The sequence below is a fragment of the Amblyomma americanum genome, unplaced genomic scaffold, assembly GCF_052857255.1.
Source record: "Amblyomma americanum isolate KBUSLIRL-KWMA unplaced genomic scaffold, ASM5285725v1 scaffold_12, whole genome shotgun sequence".
In the NCBI taxonomy this organism is placed as follows: domain Eukaryota; kingdom Metazoa; phylum Arthropoda; class Arachnida; order Ixodida; family Ixodidae; genus Amblyomma; species Amblyomma americanum.
Window position 1 is genome coordinate 282235 of NW_027526484.1, and position 26252 is coordinate 308486.

At 45.4% G+C, this 26252-nt stretch overlaps 1 protein-coding gene across 3 annotated transcripts in view; it reads left to right on the top strand.

Annotated features, from left to right (window-relative positions):
• Window positions 1-26252, top strand: part of LOC144111901 (nose resistant to fluoxetine protein 6-like) — a 66814-nt gene that overhangs the window by 30984 nt on the left and 9578 nt on the right. For 2 of the 3 annotated variants that reach the window (XM_077644937.1, XM_077644939.1), the window contains exons 4-12: window positions 4677-4761; window positions 4881-4972; window positions 8072-8251; window positions 9089-9182; window positions 11454-11540; window positions 12011-12182; window positions 12684-12766; window positions 21858-21980; window positions 24485-24605. In XM_077644937.1, coding sequence (XP_077501063.1) covers window positions 4677-4761; window positions 4881-4972; window positions 8072-8251; window positions 9089-9182; window positions 11454-11540; window positions 12011-12182; window positions 12684-12766; window positions 21858-21980; window positions 24485-24605 — 1037 coding nt within the window. The remainder of the gene's footprint in view (window positions 1-4676; window positions 4762-4880; window positions 4973-8071; window positions 8252-9088; window positions 9183-11453; window positions 11541-12010; window positions 12183-12683; window positions 12767-21857; window positions 21981-24484; window positions 24606-26252) is intronic. The other variant, XM_077644938.1, reaches the window with a different exon arrangement.

Consider the following 26252-nt stretch of genomic DNA (forward strand, 5'->3'; position numbering starts at 1 on the left):
GCCCTGGACGCGCTGTATATTCCAAAAAATCCGATCGAAATTGAGACCGGGAGACTCCTCCCACCAGCAGCGACCACCATATTGAAAGCTCTCGTGACGTCACTAGCACATGCACGGAGCAACGTCGTCTGCTCTCGTTGCTGCAATATGCGCAGCGAGGTCTCATTTCCTCCTGTGCTTTCGCGGGCGACCGAAGTAGCAGTCGTCCCCCATATATGAATAACTGGTACCGTAAAAACGATAATGACAGTAACGCAGTTTTTCTTCGGTATAGGTAGGGTTCGGTCACACTATAGGCCGATGCGACGGCGATCGAGGTCGTTGGGCTGATCGGTATGCAAGTGCCGTCGCTGACGTACTGGTCTGTCACGCTAGACCGACGACGACGCCAGTACGATCAATGACCGCGTATCGTAGTAATGTTAATCAGCTTAGCGGGAACCAGAAGAGTGTGGTAGGGGACTAGTTGGTATGACATTCTATAAACTTAAGAATTTTAAAACTTATTGGGCATCATGCATGCTAACCACGGCGACATACGCGATGTGCGTGCACCAGCAAAGATGTGCTTTCAATCAGTGCCTGCGCATAGAACCGATCGGCGAGGCAAGCGACACGGGCAGAAAACGCCGCACGATGGTGCCGCTCGTCGCTCGACACTGTCGCCTGGGCTTGTGCGGCCGAGAGAAAGCTTCACGCACGGTGAGGCGACGGCCGAAAAAACTGCGCTTGTGTACCATATCCGTACAGCAAAAAGCGAAACGAGTGGCTACATATCATGTCTTCAAACTTTCTTACTAATCAGTGGGGAACTTTTGCCATATTCTTGAATTTCGGTCGACGGTGTATCACCGGCCCCTTTCGTGACGAGGCCTAGCGAGTAGGCAGGGTTCGTGTGTGCGGTTTCGGCGATTGCGGAGAGCAAATTCGGAAGTTTTATTGCCTGCAAATAGCTGTCGAGCGTACTTTTGACTACAGTGTCCTCAAAGCGTCGAGTGCCTACATAGCAGGACGCGAGTACAATAGGGGGAAAGTGCCGATATGTGACCCGGTCTGCACTGCATGTACGGAAGGCAACCGGCAGCAGCCGTCGGCGTCGACTGTGGACAGCAAATCTGGTTGTTTTCATAAATTCAAGTAATCTCCGAACGTATTTTTAGCCAAAGCGATCTAAATTTAATTTTTGATGACATAAGAGAAAACAGATACAATAAGCGGGAAGCGCCGGTATCCTATGCGAAGCGTTTCCCAAGCAGGCGATATAGCATCATCTGCGCTTAGTGCAGTGTTATCATGGTGTGTAAATAAGTAAAAGTGCAAGTTGTGAGCAAGAGTACGTAATATTTAAGATAAGGAGAACCCACCTTGGATTTTATGCCACGCATACGAGCAGTACTTTTTGCGCACAGCCATGCATGTAAACAACCCCAGCGCGGGGCTGCAGTTGTAATCGTCGCACTCCTGGGGCACAATGCGCTCGCGCAGCAAAATGCTAAATGCTGTATATTATTTCGAAGCACCCATTTAGACGGCGGCGACAATTCATCTGTGCGGGCAGTGAAAGCATTCGAGTCGTTAGCGTTTTGCAAGCGGCTTGGTTCCTGCAAAATGGTTCTCGAAGGAAATGTATGTTCGACTTATAAACGCGTATATGCAGAGAGCTCGTCACACTCGGCACTTTTCTCGGCTCCTTTCGTGCCTCAAGTTTACTGTAGAGCACTTTTTGATAATTTTGTGTTGAATTATCAAGTCGATGAATAGCGGACAAGAACTTGGTAACTAGCTACAAAACGCCGCGGCTTTCACGGCGCACATCGGTGAAGGCATGCACGGCACGTGCCGCTTTTCACATACGGGAGCACTTGACTGCTCAAAAGAGACCACACACATAACATATGAACAGCATGCTTCTCAGCGTAAAAAATAAAGCAGAGGTCCATCGAATTCTGTTTCCTCAACAATCGGAAAGTGGGTGCCACGGGCAAGTCCGCTTTCTCAAGAATCACTCAGTTCGCGTACTAAGTTGAAGGCTTCCCGAAAGAAACCACGGAAAATGCATTCTATTTCGCTAGGCTAAAAGGCAAAAACTTTTCGAGCGACCGCTGTCTGCGGTGTGCATGCAAGCACCTCAACAGCTCGCAGCAGACGACGCGTGGCGTGTATGCGCTCGTGACGCCAGCGATCAGAGGTTGCCAGGCCAGCAAGCAGTTCGCAAAAGAAATGAAAAAAAAATTCGTTTTAAAAATATTTACCGCACAGAATCAACTGAAAATTGGGGGAATTTAAATTTAACCTGCTGGGAATTAAAGGCGATAAGCAGGGTATGCGTGAATATAGGCTGTCATGGCCCCTTTAAAGGCTATCGCCTTAAAATGAGACGAAGACAGCGACACCAAACGCTCGACACGAGAACTTGCAAGTTTGAATAGCCGATTGCCGAATGGTCGAAGGCGTCAAGAAACGAAGCTGCTTTGTTTGCATCACCGCTCGTTCGAACCCGTTCAGGGCCCGTTTTTTTTCTTTTTCTGCAGGATACCATATGAACGAATTAACACCTTTGAAATATTCCTGATAAATAATCCCTTATCTAAGCCGTCATGATCGGTTTCAGGTTTGTTCTCGTGTGTGGCGTCATGTTCATCTCGTTTTCTAGACGTTGTCCGAAGTAATTTTAGGAGAAAAAATCTGAAAGCGTTTCAGGCTTAACAGTGTGGAAAAGGTATTTGTTTCTTGGAAGTAGCAAGCTTCGCCGACTTTTAGAACATTACTGCGACAGCCGTGTACTAGAGCTTGGACTCCGAGGCATCGCACTTTTCAATATCTGCGTCGTGGGTTTAAGCGGCCACTTTAGGTCGAGTTTTCTTTTCAGGGGCCATGCTGTGGAAAAAAAATTGTTGCTGACAAGGTGTGGTAAATCTTATAAAAGGAGTTGCGAAAGCAGGAATAGGCGCCTAGTTAGTCTGCGTAGACATAGGCGCAGTATTCTTCGGCCAGCTTCTGATCCTAAGAGTAAAACGTTTTTTTTTTGTTCACTGATCTTCGGCGCGATCAAGTTCTGCTGAGGTGTTTACTGTCGCCTCGCAAATGGCGATATCTAGAGGCACTAAATCAGGCCGGCCAGTTATTAAAGCGACACTCTTAGAGTGGACGTTCAAACGAAAAGCCATGCGTGTTGTCAAGCTAATTCAGAATTGGTCGAGAGAATTGTGACGTCACTCGTTGATCTGTGGAATGAAAATGATTACAAGTCAAGTTAAATAGCGACTATGACCTCGTAGCTTCACTGAACTGTCATTATGACTTATAAGAATGTAGAGTAAATTATTTATTTCCAAGAACAAATATCGTTAATCAGTCTGGAATCGAACCCATGACCCTTGGGTTCCGAGTCAGGCACGAGAACTGCATCAGCATGGAAACATATCATCCAGCCGTCATAGACCCATTCACTCGACTTACCATTTCGCATGACGGGTAGCGTCTCTCTCCATTCACGGAGCTTGATATGCAATCATGTTTTTACCTTGCCATCTCGGTCGATGTGGCGTCGAAGGACATAAGTAATATCGTTCCCTGGAATTTAAGGTCCTGATCTGTAGAGTTCTACTCTAGAACCAGGGTAATGCCTCACGTGTAGGCTCCTGCCCCCTCCCCCCCCTCCCCCCAACCGCGCAGACAGATTTCTTTGGATACGCAGAAGTTCAGTGCAAGCACTGACCCATTTCTGTGAAGTTTGCAATTGGCTGACGAGTTCGCTAAATTTTAACGAAGTTTAGGTGTTCCTGAATTGCACGTAGTCGACTTGATCTCGCCGGTGAGGCAGTGGTATTGGGAAAAGATTGAATGGTGTTCGATATATGACGAGCCCAGCAGTACCTCGACTCCGTTCGCCAACGTGGGACCGATCATTTTATTGACGCAGGCACTAGATCTGCTGTCAGTTAGGATAGGTTAGCGTAGAGAGGGGCGCATGTACACCTGCGCCTTGGTGCCCGCCTTCCACGGTTGCATCATGCTGCACCGCCCCGAACACCTCCCTGAGTGGGCGGCAATGTAATTGTCCGACTCGCTGCTGCCTGTGAAACAATAATTATCTGGTCGTCAAGTAAATAATTTCTGTTTCCCGCTAAGTTTGCTGCAGAAGCCAATTCACGATGCTGTTCCAATCTTGGTTTCTTTCATGAGCTACCACACATTTGAAAATATGTCCACGGCAACGAGCACGTTGAGGTTTAATCATATTCTGCTCTAAGAGCTGTCAACTATTTAATCTTCGACTGTACCGGCAGTGCCTATTTAGTGTGTGATATTGTGTCTCTCTAAAGTGTGCCTTTATTTTAAGATATAAAGTTTTCATTTTAAGGAGGTGGCTATTGCGAGCTAACCCACTTTCTTCATTAGGGTTCGCATCAGTTACCACTGACAACGCAGTTTGAATTTTCAGTACCTGTTTCTCAAGACTTCAGACTCATAGCGAGCAATCTATACGATTTTCACCACAAATGCCATCAAAAAGAAAAGTTTGCAGTACTTCCGGGAAACAATACCTGCAGGAATAATTACTTCGAATGTAAACGCACGCATCTGTTGTATTTTTAGAGTGAAAATATTTTCTACTGTTGTACTCAACTGCTCTTTCAATTAGTCTTGACACTATTATTTTTTGTGTATTTCAGTTCTCCCTCTTTCTGCAGATGTCAGCATCAAAAATTGCGTCACAGCCACTAATTTTGCCTTCACTAAAGGCCAAGTTCTTATAATGTGAGTACAGTAAACGACCCCTGGAATGTTTTTTACCCAACTGCAGCCGTAAGGTAGGAAACACGAAATGAGTGTTAATTCTTTCATTTCGTGCCTCTGTTTTTACTTGTTCTCGGCAGATCATTTCTGGGCGTCCTGGCTTTAGTCGTCCTGATTGCAACAGCAGTCGACATCTTCAGCTCACAAGAGGATCCGAAAAGGAGGAATCGAAGTAAGTTTGGGCTCTGTGAAAAAAAAACGAGAAAAGCATAATCGCTCACCATTGTGACCATGCAACGCATATGATGCTTTTGTGACTGATTAAAAGAACTTTATCATAAAAAATTTCAACTGTTATCAATAATTCTTTGTCCCGAAAAGAGAATGTGTCGTTGACTCAGCATTTCGCCGCAATCTTGTTTAACCGCATATAGGTACATCAAACATTGTCATTGCGTTGCATTGGCGTTTCGTAACAATAATTTTAGTCTCCTGACAGAGTTTGATGGTATTCTGTCGAACCATTCTTTCGCGTGTTTCTACTGCCGACTCCGTAATTATACCTTCATTATTTTATAGTTCATTGCTTGAACATTAAGGTCGTCGTTTTCGTTTAAAACCGAATATTTGTTCTAGCGCGAATATCGGTTCTAGCGGTCTTACCGCTAGCTAGTTGATGAATTTCTTTCTTGCTAGTTTCTTCTATTCCCTCTTCGAGTAAAGGCTAATTCGAGACCTTACAATCCTATCATCGCAGCCCCGCACCATTGCGGCTTTTCCAAGGCCGCTTCCTGTTCTCTCGTTTGAGTGAAAAGGTATCCGTGATTCGTAAATTATTTCTCTCGGCGGACAACTAATAACTCCCCCTGCTCTTCCTAGAACCTATGTTATAGTCACCTACTGTCTGGTCTCCAGCCTGCTTCTTGCCAACCTTGGCATTAAAGTCACCCATCAGTACTGTGTTTTTACTTTCCCTATTGGCGATTCCACGTCTTCGTAGAAGCTTTCGACGATCTGGGCGTCATGGCTGGATGTAATATAGTACGCCTGTACCACCTTCAGTTTGTACCTCTCATTCCGCCTAATTATGATAACTCCGACACAGTCGCTTAAAGTATAAAAGTCCTCTATGCTGCAAGCTATATCCCGATTGATGAGGAATCTCACACTTATTTCTCGTCTGTGGGATAATCCACGATAGCATAGGACGTACCTGCCCTTTAGCACTGCGCACGCCTCCTCTGTCTCCCTACCCGCACTAAGCCCTTTGATATCCCACTTGTTATCCGCTAGGTCCCCGAACAGCACTGCTAGGATAGCCTCACTGGATAAGGTTCTAGCCTTAAACGTTGCCGGGTTCAGTTTCCAATGAAGATTCTTAGCATCCTCCGCTGCGTCGCCGGTCTGACCGCCGCCTTGGTCAGTTGCTCCTCAGCAGTGGAGACTGAGGGCCGAGAGTTTATTGGATATATCATATAGCATGTTGTAGCCAAGTACAACCCCAGGGTGGCCAAATCCTGTTCTGGTGAGGGAGGGCATTGTCGGTTCTGGTCACCGAGATCAGGCAGCACCCGCGGCCTTGTTATGCAATTTCTTCGACACCTGGAGTATTTTTTATACGGTAGAGAATTGCTCGCGACTGGGATTCGAACCGTGGTCTTCTAGCCCGCCAGACGGATGCTCGACCTCTACACCATTCTGCTTTACTTTACATCCTTGTAAGTCATAATGCCATTTGCGTCATGATAATTAAATTCAAGTTAAATTGTGACGACGTCGTCGCCACAATTTAACTTTAATTTGAATCGTTTTCATTGCACAGCTGAACATGTGACATTACTGCCCTGTTGACCGATCCTGAATTAGTGTCACAACGCGCATGGCTTTTTCTCTAAACGACCGCTGTAACGCTGTTGCGTTGAAACCTGGTTAGGAGGGAAATGGCGAGAGGCGCCCGAAAGGTTAATGAGCTCGACAACCTCTTTACAGCACAGTTGAAACAAAACAAGCATTTGTAATTTCTATGGAAATCAGTATCTGCATGGTCATTCGAGTCTAAACTATGCTCCCTGCCGATAGTGTCACAATCTGATCAATGGCTTAGCCAGTAAAAACAGTATAAGAATTTTGGCTCGGTGAGTGGATTCGCAGATAACACATTATTATATGCAGACTTGCAGTATACCGAACATAAGTAGACGAGTGTACTCATTTGAGCGATTCTCTACATTTGGGAATTGAACGTAGAGTGTGTCGAAAGAGCGACGCTCATTAAGGGTTCATTCTGGTCACAATTCAAGCAACCGCGAATAAGACGCACAAAAATCTGTTTGCTTACGTCTTTCCTGCTACAGCAGGGCTTCTCGTTTCGGTCGTTAGCGAGCGTTCTCAGGCATTTGGCATTGTCTTTTAGCGCACAATTCTAAGTGTCCGTGGCCGTCTAATGTCCATTATCAATAAGGCGCTGAACACGAGAAGGCTCTGCAAACGCGGAAACGAAGAGCCATGGATGATTTTTTTTCCCCTGAAAACTTGTTCCCTCTATTTTGGGCTTCTTTAATGTCTTTCAAGCATATGGTCGCGAATCTTTGTGCTGTTTGTTTACGTTCAGAGCTACCAAAACTGGAATTTATGATTTGCTTGTGACTGCAGATGCGACCTGACTTATCTCGAATAATCGCGGCCACACGCAACCGCTTCTACATGGACCAAGATTGTTGTGGTTGCTTTGGCAACTTACCTTGATGATTCTTAGTAAGCTTTAAACGTAGCGGGGCCGACAGCGGCATACATTTTGCTCGACAACCGGCGAATACAGTTGTTCCTATCGCCGCTGCCGAGTAATTAAGTTTTTTTTGTGGGCACCGGTCGACCCAATAAACATTTTCTTTAGGAAAAACTTTTCGCTGCCTTCCTGACTTCTGGACTCTCGTCACTACGTGACAACAACATCAACATGGTTTTATGAGTTTCCCGCCATAGGTCGCGTATTGTAAGAATGAGTTTGTTCCACCTAAAAAAACACGATAATGTTAGGACTAAAGGTCAGTGTGTAAAGTGATAATTTCATTAACTACTAGCCGACGCCATTTACTCGCCTTAACCCATGAGAATTCCTGCTAACTAAATGACGGAGCAGAAAGCAATATATCTGGGTTGAGAGAGCGAGCCTGAGTGGATGCTGTCGTGAAGGGTATTGAAGGCGGTAAAACAAGTAAAAAACGCACAACACACGCAAAAAAAAACACATGGTATACACTAGCTCGCCAGCGCATGTATCACAGTTTACAAAACAAAGAGTGACGCGACGCTATAATCTTTTTGTTTGCAGGCGCCTTGCTATCTGTTTTGAAATCCTTTTCTGTTGCGTCGAATACACGAATGATGCTTCACATTGCACGGGAGAAGAGCTCTGACGCCTGCAGCCTGAGGTTCCTGCATGGCATCCGCTTCTTCAGCATTGTCTGGATTGTGATGGGACACTGCTACTGTTCTCCGTCTGATGTATGGTGTACGTGAGTCCATGGGACAACATTTCTCCCGTCAATTATTTTCGTGCAAGAGTTCATGAGACAAGAGAAACTAGAATTGACGATAAGCGTACATGTCCGCCTTTGCTTACAAAAGCACAGATAAGGTGATAAGTGCACTCAGATAAGTGCACTCATATTTTGTAGGCTAACAAGCTCAGGTGACAATTTTCCGGTCTGAATAAAAGAGCACGAAATATTGCGTTCCTGGAATCAGGATTACTGGCTTCGACTGTGGCTTGCGGTGATAACGTATTGTGCATGCGTTAGTTTTCACGTTACAACAAACACAACGCGCCCTGATCCGCATTCGATCATTCAGACGTGCCAGCGTTTTGTCACAATGAGGATTGCCTTTTGCGGTTTGTTTAAAGATGCTTGAAGTGCGAATTGCATCCGTCAATGCTCCTGCGCCCAGGTAACATATTTCTTATCGTGTTTATTTCGTTACTTCCTGGCCACAACCCTAAATCTAGGGACCGTATCAAATACTCATGTTTCCGCAATGTATACTTCCTATCGATTACTTGATATAAACAAACTTAGAAAAAAATTCTAAGCCTCATGAAATCTACACGCTTACGCCAAACTGCACAATGTGTTTTGAAAGTTAAGCGCCAGCCACAGCGGCCGAGACCTGCGTGGGCACTTGGGTCTAAAAAACGTGACGGAGTAATCTTTGAAACGTGGTTAAGGCGGCATATTGCTGCTGTACTTCGTACAAAATATTGGAGTCTGCTAAGATTGGGCTTTTTATGAACAATTCCACGGAGCTGGGTAAGTGTTAAAAATTACACTCTGCATATTTCTGTTTGCAGCCCGAATGATGAACATGGTATTATACGCTGATCAGTGGCAAAGCATGATCCTAACAGCTGGATTCATTGGCGTTGACAGTTTCTTCTTCCTAAGGTGCGTAGCATTAATTCATCGATTCCCTCATCACCTTATACACTCACAAGCCCGAGGTGTGTGCGACACGAAAAGTCGAGAGAAACATTATTACAGTTATGTCCTCGCAGTGATCACCATCAAATAGAGGTTCATCCATTTCGTTTTTAGAGCGCCAAGCCGTGTAGACACTGTACTGACGTTCGAGAGAAAGAAAAAAAAAACACGACGCACGGGATTCAGGAGGCTTGAGGCACCTGACGCAAGGTGTTAAACAAGTCACAAAAACCCAAAGTGTATGAAAGACGCCCTTGGCAATAGATGTGAACAGGTGGGATTGAAAATCTGATACGGGTAACAGCAGTGAAATTAAATAGGGTTGTTGGCGATAGCGCCAAGGGCAGACAAGTATGTATTTTACACTTCGTGCGAGTAATTCAAAATATAAACTCTGTAGTGCAGGTCAGAAGCGCGTGAAGTTTCAAGGAAAAGGTTGTAGGCCACTGAAAATAACCTCAGCAGACGCAGTGTATATGAAAATGCCACCGTTCTGAACCGCTTTTGTCTCCCTGATGCGAACCTGTTGCGTAGAACAAGACTGCGGCCGCTAGAGCGACTACGCAGTTTTTTTAAATAAAGCCTGTTTTATTTTCAGCACTTGGAGAGCTCGGAACAAATTTATTTAGTTAACCACAACGACCGGAAAGAAATAATGCACTTCCCCTGTCGTGCTCTTCCACTGACATTCAAAATTAAGTCCGCTTGGTGGGCGACAATCGCTGAGACGAGAAACAGTAGAAATTGCTTCTTTAATAATAATTAATAATAATTGTTTTTTTTTGGGAAAGGAAATGGCGCAGTATCTGTCTCATATATCTTTGGACACCTGAACCGCGCCGTAAGGGAAGGGATAAAGGAGGGAGTGAAAGAAGAAAGGAAGAATAGATGCCGTAGTGGAGGGCTCCGGAATAATTTCGACCACCTGGGGATCTTTAACGTGCACTGACATCGCACAGCACACGGGCGCCTTAGCGTTCTTCCTCCATAAAAACGCAGCCGCCGCGGTCGGGTTCGAACCCGGGAACTCCGAATCAGTAGTCGAGCGCCCTAACCACTGAGCCACCGCGGCGGGGCTGCTTCTTTTACGCAGAATGAACATTATTTAAACCTGTGTAAAAGGTGGCCACCCGCCTCTCATTTGACGGTTACGTTCAGAGAAAATCGAAAAAAATTTCTTCGGACCAACTGTCCGCTTGTTCGGACTCAAATTTCGCACAAAGGTGGAATTTGGCGCTCACTTTTTTTCTTATGTATACGTCTCGGTTGGATACTTGCCTGATTCGGACAGAATTAATCACAAATCTTCATCGTCTTCGGACCAATGCAGCAAGCTTTCACGACTGTGGCACCGGTAGCACCATCTGCGCCCACCGGTGGGACGATTGCTCTGCTTTTAGCTACAGGTGAAGCTGCGGGGAAAGGAAATGGGGAGAAAGTGGTTTTGTGCTTTGTTTGAAAGCGCTTTCTCGAATACTGCAACAAAATTGGGCACAGAAAACATTGCATGTGACTGTCCCACCACCCCACTCCCAACACTTAGTCTTCCTTTCATGCGTTTCTCTGCAACCTCGGTAGAGTCCTCATTCGTCCGGAAAGCACGTGATGGCGCTACTGCCATCATTGCTGCGAAAGCCTTCTGCTTTGGTCCGCCGTCGCCGCAAAAAAAGGGTATTTTCGAGTAATTTGAACGAATAAGGCAAATAATCCATCTAAATGTAATATAAAACAAAACTGTGCGCCAAATCCTCCTTGTCTGCGAAATTTTAGCCCGAAGAAAAGGCCGAGATAATTTTGTTTCATTTTCTCTGATCTACGCAACAGTCAGTAGTAGCTTTGTGAAAGCTTACTCGGCCAGATGAATAAAGATGTGTGTCCACATAATCTGCGGGTAATTACCATCAATACATCACGAGGTAAAGTAGTCAAAATGGCTTTCGCACTAAATATTCAGAAGGAAGGCCAGCCGAATTTGTTTCTGGGCTGCGTTGTGTTGAGCTGTCTATTCCTCTTAATGGTAGAATCGCGTTTCCTGAAGGAACCCAGGTTTCTGAAGAAGTGAAACGTCGTTTCTAAACATCACCTTTAATTACTGAGAGTGAACACCTCGCCGTCTACAGCCAGTGCTGCGATCCGCGATTCGGCTTTACACGACTTGAAGCAACACCTGTATTTCTTGCTTCCCCCCAGCATGTGTGATTTCGTCATGCTTATTCATTTCTCGACCTGTTACAGTGGATATCTTCTAATTTCGATCGTATGGAAGCAGAAGAGGAATGGAGTGGTCGTTTTCCTGTTTGCTGTTGTGAGAAGATTATTCAGGTATGTTTCGAAACAAATATGTAACACTGGATATGTAAAACTCGAGCATGCAGCACATTGTAATGAACTAGTTCTGCAGATTACTTCGCGGATCGCTGCTAATTTTTTACATTAAATTGATGTTTGGCTCTAAACATCCCAAAACCACTGGTGTTATTGCCTGGACTTCAATATGTAAGGTAATTGAAAACGGTGCTTGCAAGAAATGTTCTTTAGGGAACATGGAAAGCCACACACAGTTTATTCATTTTTAAAACAGCATTCTATGCCTAGTGCAATGAATAGTTATTCGGCTCATTGCATTTAATGATTGCTTATCAGTGCTCAAGTAATTTTCCTTAATACTCCAAAGCACCTGCGGTGTGGGACACCATGACAAGTAAACTCTCCTTCCTCTCCCCCTCTAGCGAGACCGTGATACGCAAGTGTCTCGCCCAACGCATGCAGCTCAGTACAGCCTGATCTTTCAGAACCATGGTCCCAGTGTTCTTCCTGCTCATGTGTCTGCAACTGCTGCCTCTCATCGCCTCCGGACCGGACTCCAAAGCATTCTTTGAAAAGATCGACGAAGATTTCCGGAGACAGTGGCTGGCTATACTACTACAAGTGCAGAACTATGCTTTTAAAAAGGACGCCATTGCTGTAAGGATCTCGACAGAGTGGAAAGTGCTTAGGACGCATATTGTTTATGTTTATTCTATGTGTGTTGTATTCGCTTTCCGAGTGCACAATGGCAGAGATGCGTGTCTGCCACAAAATGGAAATACGATGCCTTCTGTCTCTTTGTCTTTATGTTAGGAACCCAGAATGACGAAGCGTTATTTGTTCACAAAGGATGGCTTTATTTGTCTCTTATTAGGAATAAGGGTAAGAAAAAAAGATATTGTTAACCTCCAAAGAATTGTGGCATCTATTGAAGCTGCTGGCTGCCCAACCTCGTGGATGCCACACTCCCATCCTATTATTAGCATCGATCACAGCTCATCTCTCAACTGCAGAATATGAGAAAGATGAAGACAGCAAATATTAATCTCGAATTCCAACTGTATTCGTCAAATGCAATCCACTAGTGAGATGCCCCTTTTGTGACGTAAAAACAGAACTAAATGAACACAGCATTACTCGCAACATTCTTATCCGCAGCCCGTGTTCGGTCATTTCTGGTACCTCTCCGTCGACTTCCAGTTCTTCCTTGTTACCCTGCCGATACTACTGCTGCTGAAAAAGTAAGTGCCGAATCTGCTTGATTGTAACGTTTTATAGGTTATTTGCTCAGACAGCAGACTTCAGCGAGCGTACCTTAGCCCGGCTTCTGCCTCGGCACACTTGTGTCTACTTTGTGTACATGAGCAAATATTTTCTGAGGGCAGCACTCGCGGCCCTAATTAACATCATGTTACGTGCCTCTAGGGTGGCTCAGGCTGCGTGATAACCATCCATCTCATGCACAACTAATGACTGCAGCGCCGCCAGAGGCGGCCAGCTGAAAGTCACGGAAATGCATGTCACGCTGTTAATTAGCATCAGCGCTTTTTGCCTCTTAAGAGCGATGATCTAACTGGAATCAGAAATTTCGGCCGCTTTCGTGCGCTTGTGCTCTGCTTCAGTGACCAAAATTTGCATAGAAAGAGAAAGAGAGAGAAAACGTTTATTTAGGTGAATAATTCCCAGAAGCCGGGTGGTCGTGGCCCCTAGTCCAGGGCTCCACTGGCGGCAGCTGACTTGCGGACTAGCTGGATTATCCAGGTTTGCTGGTCCTGGCTGTCGCTGGTCAGGGCTCCACCCACTGCTCGCGGGTCGGGTGTGGCACTAATAGTTTTTTCTCCGGTTTGTCCTGGAATTTCCAAATTTATGGGAGAGCATGGAACTTGCTCCGCACCAAGGACAGTAACTTGGGTATTGTGTGGGTCTGATCTTGTATGAAAAGTGAAGACTCCGATAACTATGTTTTTCTATTCTCCTCCAGTCAATGGAATCTCAGGACAGTTTGTGTGACGCTAAGAAATGTCATGTTTCTAGTATAAAGTGTTCTAGCCTGCACCATAAGGTCCTAGGAGAGGGGTGGGGTAGTGATGATGATCCGCCCGAATTTTGAGAGCTAGGGCTAGAGCATTCGCTCCCTGGTTTCCGGCTACGCCTTGATAGCCAGGTATCCATGTCATTCCGTGCGAGTTTGAGAGTGCACTTAATACTGTGCTAGCACTTCAGTGAGGTTTTCCAGCAAGGTAGTCTCTGCTGGCTTGTTGGGAGTCCGTCACGACGTGCGATGGCTTGCCCTGCCGGTCTTGAGCCCTGATGGTGATGGCTATGGCCAATGATTCTGCTGCCGCAGGGCCATTGGCATATATTGAAGCCCTAATGATTAGCCTCTTCTCTTTGTTGACCGCAGCAATCGCGAGCCTGCCTGGCTCGCCATAGGCCCCTATGTCCACGTATACTGCTTCTGGTTCTTAATATTTTTTTGCCAGTGCTTTGACTCTGACTCTCCTCCTACCTTAATGCCGCTCGTGGTGCATGTGTCTGGCTATCGGGGTTATATAGACCTTCTCTCTTACAGGTATCGGAATTTAGAACTTGCTCTCACTAGTTCGTATTGCCTGTCATAACCCCACTCACGTCAGAATATTCCTACCCCCTTGTGTTGTGGCTCTGGTTTTTTTAACCCTCCAGAACAACCTCCCTCAGCTCCTCGAAGGTGTTGCGTACTCCGAGTGCCAAAAGACATTCCGCTGATGTCGTTGGTGGGATATTTAGAGCAGTTTTATAGGCTTCCCTTAAGACGGTAACAATGACCCTTCTATCAACGATTCTAATCTCTTTATATGGGAGCCCAGAGGTAATCCGGGTTACGAATAGGGCTTGGACTAGGCGGAGGGTGTCTGGCTTCCTTCCTCATTCCTTGCAGATGCGAGGTTACCCTTCTAATCATTCTTGGTATTTTCTGACCGTGTCCTTGAGAGCGTTGATTGTAAAATGTGCTCTCAGATTGCGTTGCAATCACAGCCCCAAAACTCTGATCTTCACTTTTTCCTGAATTTATTGGTATCCTAGGTAGTTTTCAATCTCTCCTGGGGACATTTAATTTTTCCTGTGCGAACTGATAAGTTCGGATTTCTCCAGAGAGCAATGAGGACCGTTGCCTCCGGCAAATTATTCGACTATACCTATAACTGCTTGCAGAGCTTCTTCCTTCTGCACCAAAAATTCCTGCGTAGTTCTTTTGGGGATGTCATCCGCGTAGAAAGTGAAGCCGATATCTTCGCGGGTTCAGAAAATTTTAGCTAAGTTGAGCATTCCTATGTTTAACAGCATGGGAGACACTACAGAGCACTGCGGCATGCCTTTTCTCGGCATGGGCACCGCGGGTGACCGGATCTCTTCATTTCCTATGGTAGCTGTGCGATCCGAGAGGAATGCCTTCACGTAGTTGAAGATTTTTTCCCGCAGTTGATATTGTTTTTTTCTTGTATTAATACCTTCACGTAATTGAAGATTTTTTCCCGCAGTTGAAATTGCTTAATTCTTGTATTATGATATGGTGGCCAATATTGTCAAATGCTCCTTTCAAGTTTAGTGCGAGCAGGATGTTTTCGCCGTGTTTGAGGATGGTGTTAATTAGTTCTTTAATACGTAGTAAGGCGTCTTGGGTGCAGAGTCTGTTGCGGAAGACCAACATGCAGGAATGATAATAGGTTGTTTTCGTCTATGCAATTTTGAAGCCTCAGGTGGATTACTCGTTCATAGAGCTTTCCCAAGCAAGAAGTGAGGGAGATTGGACGGAGACTCTCTATAGCCGGAGGCTTTCCTGCCTCATGTATATTGATTATGTCCACGTGTTTCCAAGCTTACTGCAGCTGGCCCTTCTCCCACAGTTCTCTGTTGATGTACTTGGTTAGGTCCGTCAGGTGGTCGGTGCTCAGGTTCCAGTTTATACCGTTTGTAACCCTGTCATCCCCCGGGGCAGTGTTTCTTGTGAAAATATGGGCTGCTGCATAGACCTCGGTCAGTGTTATGGGGGAGTCAAGGGTAGAGTTTTGCTGGCCCTCATATGGAGTTTTCAAGCCGGGAACGGGTCCCCTGTGTATTTTTTGTGTATGAATTTTATTGAATCTGCATCCATGCTCGGGTATTTATGGGGTATCAAGTGGAGTGTTCTGCTTGAGCACGATTTTACTTTCAGTAGGTCTATCAGCGAGTCACAAAACTCTACGCAGTTTTTCTTCCTGAGATTTATAGGATACTCCGGAGCTTCTTCCGTAACCTTCCATATTTTTAATTGTAGTTCTCAATTTAATCTTTGCCGTTTCCACGGTCTTACTAGACATTTTCAGGCATCCCATAAATGGGGATGATGTCTGTCTACCTCAGGTGACTCTGTTGTCGTTTGGATGCTTTCGGTTGTCTTTGCATGAACATCTTATACGTTTTAACCCAGTCTTCAATTCCTGTGATGCCGCTTTCTGACGGTTTAATAGTCCTGAATTTATCCCACTCTGTTATTTTTGTAGAGCCAATAGTCCACCTCATGTGGGCTGTCGTTAAGAGTAAGCTAAGAATCGTTTGATCGCTGCCCACGGTTTCTTCCATGCTAGTCCGTGTGCATTGGCTTATGTTATTCGTGAAAGTTAGGTCTGGGCAGGCAACTATGCTAACACTGCTCCCTATTGTAGTAGGGGACATGATGTCCGTCATTAGGCAAATGTCTAGGTGTTCAGCCGCATCCAGGAGGTTGGTTCCCTTCGGGGTGCTCTTGTAGTAGCCCCATGCTGTGTGTACAGCGTTTTAGTCCCCCATAATAATGAGAGGGTTCTTTTCTGCTATAGATGCGCATTCGAGTAAAATGCCTTGAAGTCTTATTACGTGTTGCTTGGAGAACTACAGATGATTAGGACAAGCACGCTCTGCTTTCTTGTTTTTGAGAGACAATCTCGATGACGACTTTATCAACTTCCCGGAAGTGGAGATCTTGCGATATAACTGTTAGTGTGGGTGCCACTAGTGTAGCTACTATAGGTGCCGTATAGCGGGTGTATTGGAGGTGTCCCTTGTCGTACGGTGCGTTTCTCGTTTCTTGGAGGCAAATGACGTTGGTGGGCATTGGTTGATTTTGAATAAACATCAGCAGTGAGCTACGTTTCCTTTTTAGGGAGCGACAGTTCCACTGCCACACTTATAGAGTGTCCGGCTGCCACTTAGGGGACGAGGCCATCAGCGTTGCTTGTCGATGATTCGCAGTGGCTCACATCTGTCTCGCCAGTGGGTCTTCGTTGGGTCTTTAGGTGTGGGATATCGGTGATTCCTGAGAGCTTTCGCATCCCATGGGTTAATATTTGAAATTTCAAGGTGAATTCTTCTCGGTCTGCCACAAATTTCAGTCTCTTACTGACCCCCTTTGCAAGAACAGTTGTAGTTTGTGTTGAAGCCTGTTAAGACGTTTCTGTTGTTCGGATAGCTTGATTTTTCTTTGCTGATTTTCCTCCTCAATCCTTGCGCAATCCTGTCTTAGGCCATAACACTTCAGAGCAGCAGGAATAAGGACCTCAAACCAGCTTACCATTTTGTAGCTTGGCTTCAGGTGGCTTGGCGTCGACGCTCGGGAGGTTCATGGCCCCTTGTGAGCTTTATTTTTTTGGTGTATCTTCTGTTAAGGACGGATGGAGTCGCCCCCCCCCCCCCCTCCCTGGACCTCCGGAGTTGGATCTTCTTCTGGATCCGGTTCTGGATCTCGACCGGGACTGTGGTCCGGGAGTCCATGTCAGCTGCCCTTCCTTTTCCTCCGTCGCGAGCCAGCGCTACTCGATAGGGTTGAACTGTTGATCTTTCCTTCTGACGTGTTGCCGTGACGACTTTTGTTGTTGTTGGTTGTACTATTGGATGGCGTTGTTGTCGCTGAGTACGCTGACTATCTTTAGGCGTTCCTTGCAGGCAATGTCGCCCGTTGGACGGTTTCCCTGGCAGGCCACTCACTTGGCTTCGCAGGCGCGGTTTTCCTCCGGGTCACGAAATCCGCAGATGCGGCGCACTTTGATGTCCGGGGTTTGAGCACACGTCCGATCTGTGGTATGCTTTGAGACATACTTGAGAAATCTGCCGGGTCGGTTTGTATGTGGAGCACGCCGTCTCTCCTCCGTTGTAGATAACGTAACGGCGAGGATGGGGCCTAGGAATGTTAGCACTGCCGTGCGAGACCTTCCTAGCATGTCTGCTTGAACGATCTCTACCCCCTGGGTGCGCAGTCGAAGGATGGCTAGGAGTTATTTTGATGGAGTGTTTGGGTTGACTCTATGAAAAACTCCTCTGATGACGTCATCAGGCACCGCCAGACAGACGTTGACTGCATAAGTATCCCCTTCCAAGCACAGACTCGTGACGTGTCGTACGGCATCCGCGGCCTCTTCATAGGGAGTGCTATGATGATGTTTGATCCTTTGCGTGGTCTCACAATAAAGTGGTCGCATGAAATTATGTTGTGGCGGGCTGTCAGGATGACTTCTGAAAACTGGGATGGAAAGAATAGCTTTACATCCATGCCCTTCTTTGGTCTTATAATTATCTTGCAGCCATTTTTAGGAAGCGGCGGTAGTTTCCTTTTCTTCTGAGGCATCTCGTGAATTGCCGGCTGGTCTAGTGATGCTGTCGTCTCCTGAGGTTTTACGACCGTCTGAAGTGGGGGCTTCGGGAGAGCATAAATCTTTCCTGCGGTCACCACTTGCTCACCATTTTCTAACCTTTGACGATTCTTCTTGCATATGTTTACGTGCCAGTTAGAATGAAGGTCATCCAGCGTCCAGGCACGGCCTTCTTCCACATGTGGATGACTTTGGATTTGTGCGTCTAAATTTATTTTCTGATATTCCTGGGGATTCGTAGAGTTCGCTAGTTCAGTGGTTGGTAAGCACAGACCACAAGGACCCGCCCTGTTTTCGTTTGATGCATCCATGTTGACTGGGTCGCCTTCAGTGGGCCTCGCCATGCCTAGCGTGGCGGCCACCGCCTCGAAGCCTCACAAGTTCGTAGAAATGACGTAAAAAATACTCACGAGATTGAGAAAGGCATAGATGAATACCGGATGATGTCGCTAAGTTCCTCGAAAGAAAATTTCAGAGATTGTAGGGTGAGGATCCATAGCGCACAATGTTCAAGGGACACAACACGAGTCCAAAACTTCCACTAAACGATCTTTATTTGGCGCTGAGAGCCTTATAAAATCATGTATGGTACAGATATAGACGACTAATAACGAGTATTGTGTCAAGGTCATGATGTGTCAAGGAATGAGGACAAAAATCACAATAAAAAACGCCAATCAGTGAGCAAGTTTGACACTATCGCCAGCTTGATTTGAATTAAGAAAGCTTTGTGTTTTCTTGATAAAGATACCGAGGATCCCTGAAAATTTTCTAATCCCTCTTTTTGCAGCGCCGCAGCTGCAATTATCTCCCTCGTTTTTCGGTCGCTATATTTTCCTAACACTGAACACTCCTCGAACTTAGGCGCGAACTTCTGACCTCACAGTGACGAGCCAAATTACCTGGCCTCTCATCTCTAATATTTCTGAGGGGCTCACTGAGTCGCTTATTCAGGCACCGGCCTGTCTGCCCGATATACAACTCGCTACATGAAAGCGTCAACCTGTATACAATGTTATCGGTGGAAGTTGCAAAGAGGTTCTGATGCCTTACAGAGCAGGCCTTCCTATCTTGCTCGTGCGGACATTGTCCTTACACATGCAGGACAATTTTTTTAACTCCAATTTTTTCTCCAATCGTTTTGAGGCCGTCGGAAAGCCTGTGAATATAAGTAATTACTTCAATTTTGTTCGGACCTCCTTTTTTATCTGTCAACCTCTGTTTTTTCTTTGCCCGCGTATGCTTTTTGTTACTGCTACTACGAGGTACCTCGACTTACCCGCTTCCTGAAAGCGATCAACCTGATTACTGAAACATGTTGTCATTAGGAAGGTGCATGGCTTATTGACTGCATTAGACAGGCATGCTTTTACTACTCCTCTCTTTGCCAACTTCGTATGTGCCGAGGTAAACGCTAAGAGAGCCTTATTCCCTCTAGACTCATATATCCAGCAAATTCGACTCGAAGCTAGTTTTAAGTAAAAAAGAACGGAGCATTGCCGCAACAGAAAGCTCGTGAGCTAATGATAATGGCTCAAGGCACTTCGCAAAGGTAGATATTGTACTTTATGCTACCTGAAGAAGGCTTCTGTTACTCTTCCGAAGAACTACCAAGTATTAATCTACAAACCTGAACATTTTTATCACCACTCTACTCTCTAGATTACTCTGGATGCTCCTATCTGTGCTCGCAAGAAACAAGTTACTAAGGGCGGGGGCTATGCAATACACACCAATACACACTCCCTTTTTTTACAGATAGACTTCCCCATTCCACTTAACAAAGGTTGACGAGAGGTAAAAGGACACTAAATTCAAGAAGCCATCAACTGAAATAACAGCTTTAGTTTGAAACAATACCGCGCCTGATTTATGAATATAGTTCTCAATGCTTTCTAAAAGCTGTTGATGAGTCAAAGAATAGTAAAGCTTCTTTTATCTATTGAAATAAATCCTACATCTGCACCATGACGCCTTCTCAGGCAGTGAACAACTTGTACTGAGCTTCTGATTAAAAATGGCGCCCGTGTGGGCAGTTTGTTTACAAAATTAAGGGGGTGGGATGGGGGTGCATGCGAGGCTAGAGTACGAATGAATACAGCATGCACTGATTGCGTCGTGCAGTTTTAGGATAAAGTCTTGCGCATTCATAAAACATTGGTCCTGTTTATTACTCTGACAAATGGATATATATTGCTCTGCGCGTCGTGAAACGCATTGCACGCCGTGTTCTTGCACAGGTGCGGCGTGGCGCCTATTTCAAATCCTGAAAGGGTTTTTCAGAGGAGTGGGGACTAGAGTTCTTTTCGTATTTTTGGTACATAGACCACTGACGATGATTGACAAGGCACACAACACCCAAACTTGTGATAAGGGGGTACATAAGAGGGGCAAACTGCCTGCCCAAGTTGGAGCACCTTTTATTTTTCAGTTTGCGTGCCAGCTGCGAAGCATCACCTTTTGAGGACGTCCAGCTTGTATTTTCTTTTCTGCATGCACTAGCGAGGTGTTGACTACCTGTGTTTTGTTCCCTCGGTTAATGCTTTCAGATTTGCTTGTACTAAGGAAAGCAGTTATCTTTGTATAGAGCCTTTCAGTACCATGCTGGTCTTGGTTTGAGTCTAATCTTTGTGCTCATTCTTTATGTTGCCCTGTAAAAAATAGTTTCTCGACACTCAGTCTGTTTATTAAATACTGCATGATGAATCACCACTTGCTCCGAATAGAAGACAAGCGCGCCAGACACAAAGAACCTTTGTTGATTTATGAATCCATGACTGCCTGCAATAGGCACAATTTTCTGTGCAACTTAAATTGAAACAAGTTTGGTACGACCAAATTTGCAGAAGAAATTAAACGAGACATTGTCCTCCTGTGGCCAGAGGCAAGCTTGGGTAAGCGCAAGTCATTCTAGATTTCCGCCAGTGAAGCAGAAAGAGGAATTGTGTGTCCCTAGCTTTTACCAACCGCTGGGCGGGCTTAAATCTATTCGGCGGCGCGTAAACAACCCGAAATTCCCTCCAGTGAAACCGAAACAAGTGTGGGCCCGCTGCTTCATGAACCGCTAAGTGTATTAAAATCGATTTTGAGTGGCACGCGAGCAAGAAAAAATTCGCAATAGTGAAACCGGAACAGGTAGTGTGTGGTTGCTCTCACGAACCGCTAGGTGTGCTAGAATCAATTTTGCCGCTGGGATCTTGGGATCTGTAGGAGTGTCCTCTCTTATTCAATCTTTCTCTATGGTAGAGGCTAAGAGAGTCCGCGTCATTATCCGTGTTGCGGTGCGTCTCAGGCAATCCAAACAAACACGATCCCACTTATAAGGCAAACTGGTTTACGGTGCACGGTAATTTTTTCCGTCTATCGGCCTAGTATCTGAGGGCTCCCCGAGTCGAGGTAGAGATTTCAATCGATACAACACGTAAAGAGCCAGATTAAAGAGCTACATTACCTAGCTCCTCTACACTCCCAAGATACATTCCGTTCACTTTGTGGGACATGTACAGCTTGATACAGACGCAACATCCGGATGCCTCTTGCCGGGTAATCACTTCATTGTCACAACGGAGCCCCTTATCGCGCTGCTTGCTACTGATATGTGAGTTATGATTTCGTTTGGTTTGCTATGCGCCCATTCACGCTCTTATAAGATTCGTTCCTTTTTTTTCAATTTCTGCCTCTCTTTAAGACGCCCGAAAGTTGCTGTTGGTGTGCTCGCCCTCCTGTCGTTGGTAGGATGCTCAATAGCAACGTGGCAAGTCGCTGCTAGCAGGAAGACACCTTTCATTGTGTTAGTCACCGAGTCTTTATCGTAAGTACATCTCCATTACATCTTTTACCCTTAAGTACTCAAAACCTTACCAGCTTTCACGATGCCTTCTTGGGTAGCCGAGAGTAAGATACCCCAGTAAAACTCGTCTCATGGAAACAGCCACATTAGTAAGCCGCGAGACTTTTACAGCTGAAATAACTTTGATAGTTCACTAGTCATATTAAATCAATTTGCTCGGTTTTTCAGTTGAGGCAACACAGATAGCAGATGACGCAATGTTTCTCATGGCACAGAGCCAGCAAGCAATTTCAAACGTGCGCGTGTACATGGAACTTGTCTATTACTTCCTGTAGGTGACAGGGGCACGAAATGCACTAGCTAGCAACGCGGGCCCTTGATCTTCAAAACTTTGGGAACGAACCGCACTAAGAGAATCTCAATTGGCATCTGTTTTTTGCAATACATATATAGATCACTGCACTCAGGGTCTTATAACTTTATACGGTATGCAGTTCTTCTGGCAGAAAAGAAACCGCTGTCGAAGAATGTAACCAATCGGTGACGACCTTCATTCGATCGTGCACGTGCCGTCGCATGTTCAGTGACCATCTTGCGACGTGGTCTCTCTGCTGTGCATACTCTGGTGAAGCACGATTTATGGCTGCATGGAAGCAGAAACCACGAAACTAGAGCTGAATAATTACGAAATGCCTTCAAGCACTCTGTGTTCCGATATGTTTTACCGACTCATAAATAGGTACATAATGCCTACCCCATCCGCCAGCGAAGATGTTCTTGAGCCATGCCATTGTGTCACCTCCATGAACAAGGCCACTGAAATTGCTGTCTCACTTTTCTTGAAACACAAAGTGCAATATAAACATTCTGAGTGTACGTTCGTTATATGAATGAACGTGTTCCATGAAGGTAATTGCCAAGTAGTTTAGCTTACTACGCTAGATCTATCCTTTGAAAGTTCAACTAAATTGCTGCTATGTTTTAATCTAATAATTATATTTACCAACAGGCCCAACTTGCAGTCCTTCTTTGGTTTTCAATAAAAATACTCTGCTTGAACGGTCAGTTCGCATTCACTGAAGGAAAAGTTCAGCTCGGGGCACCATATTGGCAACAAATATGATCTTTGCACCGCACAGAATTTCACGATTTACTTCTTAAATAATTCCATTGCCGAGAACATGTTAGGCGGAAAAAGAGGGAAACTGTTTAAAATTGGTAGAGCTTATCTCGATTTGAAAGCAGTTCCAGCTTCCTGAACGAGGAAGTAAAATATCACTGCTTTGAGGAAACTACGAAGAAAAGAGAGAAATATAAAAAAAATCGATTGGATAAAGTTGATGTGTACTTTCATTGGCCTATTGCCTTGTTTCTATACAACTTCTCAGACACGAATACTGTTCTTTTTATTTTAGTCTTTTTATCATTTTTATTATTTATTCATTTATTTACTAAAGAACAGAAAAAAGCCACCCTTTAACCAAGTCGAGCGAACGTTCCTCAGTGGTTGAGGGGTGGACCGTCTGACTCACGACGCAAGGCACAGCGGCATGTGTCCCGGGTCAGTCATTTTTGTTTCCAGCGCAATTGCTTGTCCTCAGGGAACTACATAGTGTTGCTGGAATGACTGTACGGCTCTGTAGACCAAGAGGAACTGCGTAGTGGCGTCATCAATGCTTTATATGTGATTGTTGGGTGTGTTGTAATTACCTGTCCTAGGTCATGTAGTTTTGACGCCGGGACACTCTCGACCAATCCCGATTTTCTCGACACAACAGCACCAACTACGACCGTTTCTCCTCAGAACGGGCCCATAAACAATATCGTGTTAAAAAGGGCAAGCACGAGTCGGCGTTTTGCCGTTCCTTACAGGTGAGGACCTTCGCCGCAGTAGACAAAACGATTAAAAGTTGTATTCTGGGCCTCGGTTTCGCCGCACTACCTGCAAAAATATTTTATTCTTGGCTTTGAAGCTAGCTTCGCCGCTTTACTGCACTGCAGGCAGGAGTAGACAGTTTAATGAGGGCATTCTTGACCACCGCCAGGTGGCACGAATGGACAATGTTCCGGTATCCTGAGCATGACAGCATAAAGTTACCACTGAACCGGAGTTAGCAGCGGTTCTAAAGGGTGCTTTTTCGAGCCTTTCACGACTGAAAGCTCTAAACCTTTGCATGTGAGCGATATATTTAAAAGAATGAAACCGAACCCGGCGACTGCGTTTTATGGAGGAAAAACGCTAAGGCGCCCGTGTGCTGTGCGATGTCAGTGCACGTTAAAGATCCCCAGGTGGTCGAAATTATTCCGGAGCCCTCCACTAGGGCACCTCTTCTTCCTTTCTTCTTTCACTCCCTCCTTTATTCCTTCCCTTACGGCGCGGTTCAGGTGTCCAACCATATATGAGACAGATACTGCGCCATTTCCTTTCCCCCCCAAAACCAATTATTATTACATTTTTCTTTTTTGTAGTCAGCTCTGGTCCCTCGTACTGCTACAGAATTCTCACTATACTTGTCTCCTTGCAGGACCTTCTTGGAAACTGGTTACTACTACTACTTCTACCCGTTCTACCATGCTGTGTGCTACTTCACGGGGTGCATAACATTTTTCCTCGTTTCGAGGTTCAAGACAAGAAAGATATCACTGGTGAGCAAGTTAATAAGTTTTCCTCTCTTAATACACGCTCAGAATTGTGGCGTCCTGATGGGTGAGCTTCTGGTACTCTAACATTATGCAAAACAAAAGGCGCTAAAATGATATTCAGATACTTTGCTTCATGCGATAGGCCCTGAAACACCATTACAAAAAGGCGCGTTTGGTATTCGTTGCTGAGAGTTACTGTTGCGCTACCGCAGTTCATTTGTACCGCCTAGTTGCTGCATGATGCCCAAGTGAACCTGAAGGAGCCCGGCGAGTAGCTGTTTCAAAACCAGCACGCGTTAGTTCTAAAATGCCAAAGGGAAAAGGAAGCTAATCGAGGCCTGGTATTTGAAATGAAAAATTTATTTGAATACAGCAAATTGTGCCCAGCTTTGCTTTTCACAAAAAAAAAGCAAAATTATGGCTGAGTATCACATATATAATGCCTTAGTAATTCAGAAATGCACATACAAATACTTAGGTGTTATAATGTCGAATGACTCTTCATGGAGTGCGCATGTGGATAGTGTGGTTTGCAAAGCCCGTGGGGCGCTGAGTTTCCTTTAAAGAAATTTAAAGTGTTCGCAACCAAACCTCAAAGAAACTGCTTTCATGACCTATCATGGAATATGCCTGTGTTGTATGGGACCCTGCACGGCAATCTTTGATTGAGAAGCTGGAGAGAAATCACAACAGGGCAGCAAGGTTTGTCTTGAAAGGTACGGGCGAAGAGATAGTTGTACGGAAATTAAAAAGTATTTGCAATGAGAATCCCTTGCTTCTCGTAGAAGGAAGTTAGGGCTAAAATTATTCTACTCAATATTTCAAAATAGAACCGGACTAAAAGGGAAACTTATTTTAAACAGCCCTTTTACGTTTCAAAACGACATCATAATTCTTGCAAAATTCGAGAGTACCGTGCCAGGACAAACTTGCTTGACAATTCATTTTTTGTGAAGACTGTGCAACAGTGGAATCGCTTATCGGAAGTGCACATGTGCTCTGTAAATGAATATGTCTTTTTTGAAAATTTGTAACCCCCCTGCTGTAACGCCTTCGGGCAATGCGAGGTAATCATTGAATAAAGAATAAAGACAAGTTTCGCGCGTGAGTCTGCGTTCTGTGCTGCATGTGGAAGTGCAATAGCTACGTTAGACGCGCATCACAGTAGGATGTAACAATATGATGAGTTTGCGGGAAAAAGTAGCCGAGTTATGCAGACGACAGCTGCAGGTGTGAATGTCGCATTGCAGGTGTCGCAGAACTGATCATGAAGTGGGCGGCATTACGGTGTTGTGGATAGTGTGGCTCTATGCATGAGTCGTGTTCATTTCCGCTGTCGTAATTCTCCGCTCCCCTTCTCAGACTGCCGCAGCCTATTCGCCGTAAAAGTCACAGCGATGTGAGCGCCACACATGTTGTGGCTGATGATAGGCTGGCTTACCTCCACTACAACCACTGTGTAGGCGATGCCTCTCGCTCCAGGCAGATCTCTGCCACGATGGTTGGGCGGCGAGACACACAGCCGCTAACATGAAAAACATTACGGGCTCGTCTCGGCATCTGACACCAGCACGGCAGAGACGGAGACATCGCCGCAGCCTAGGTGTTCATTTCACACTGCACAGCATTTTCAGACAAATCAGCTTTAGT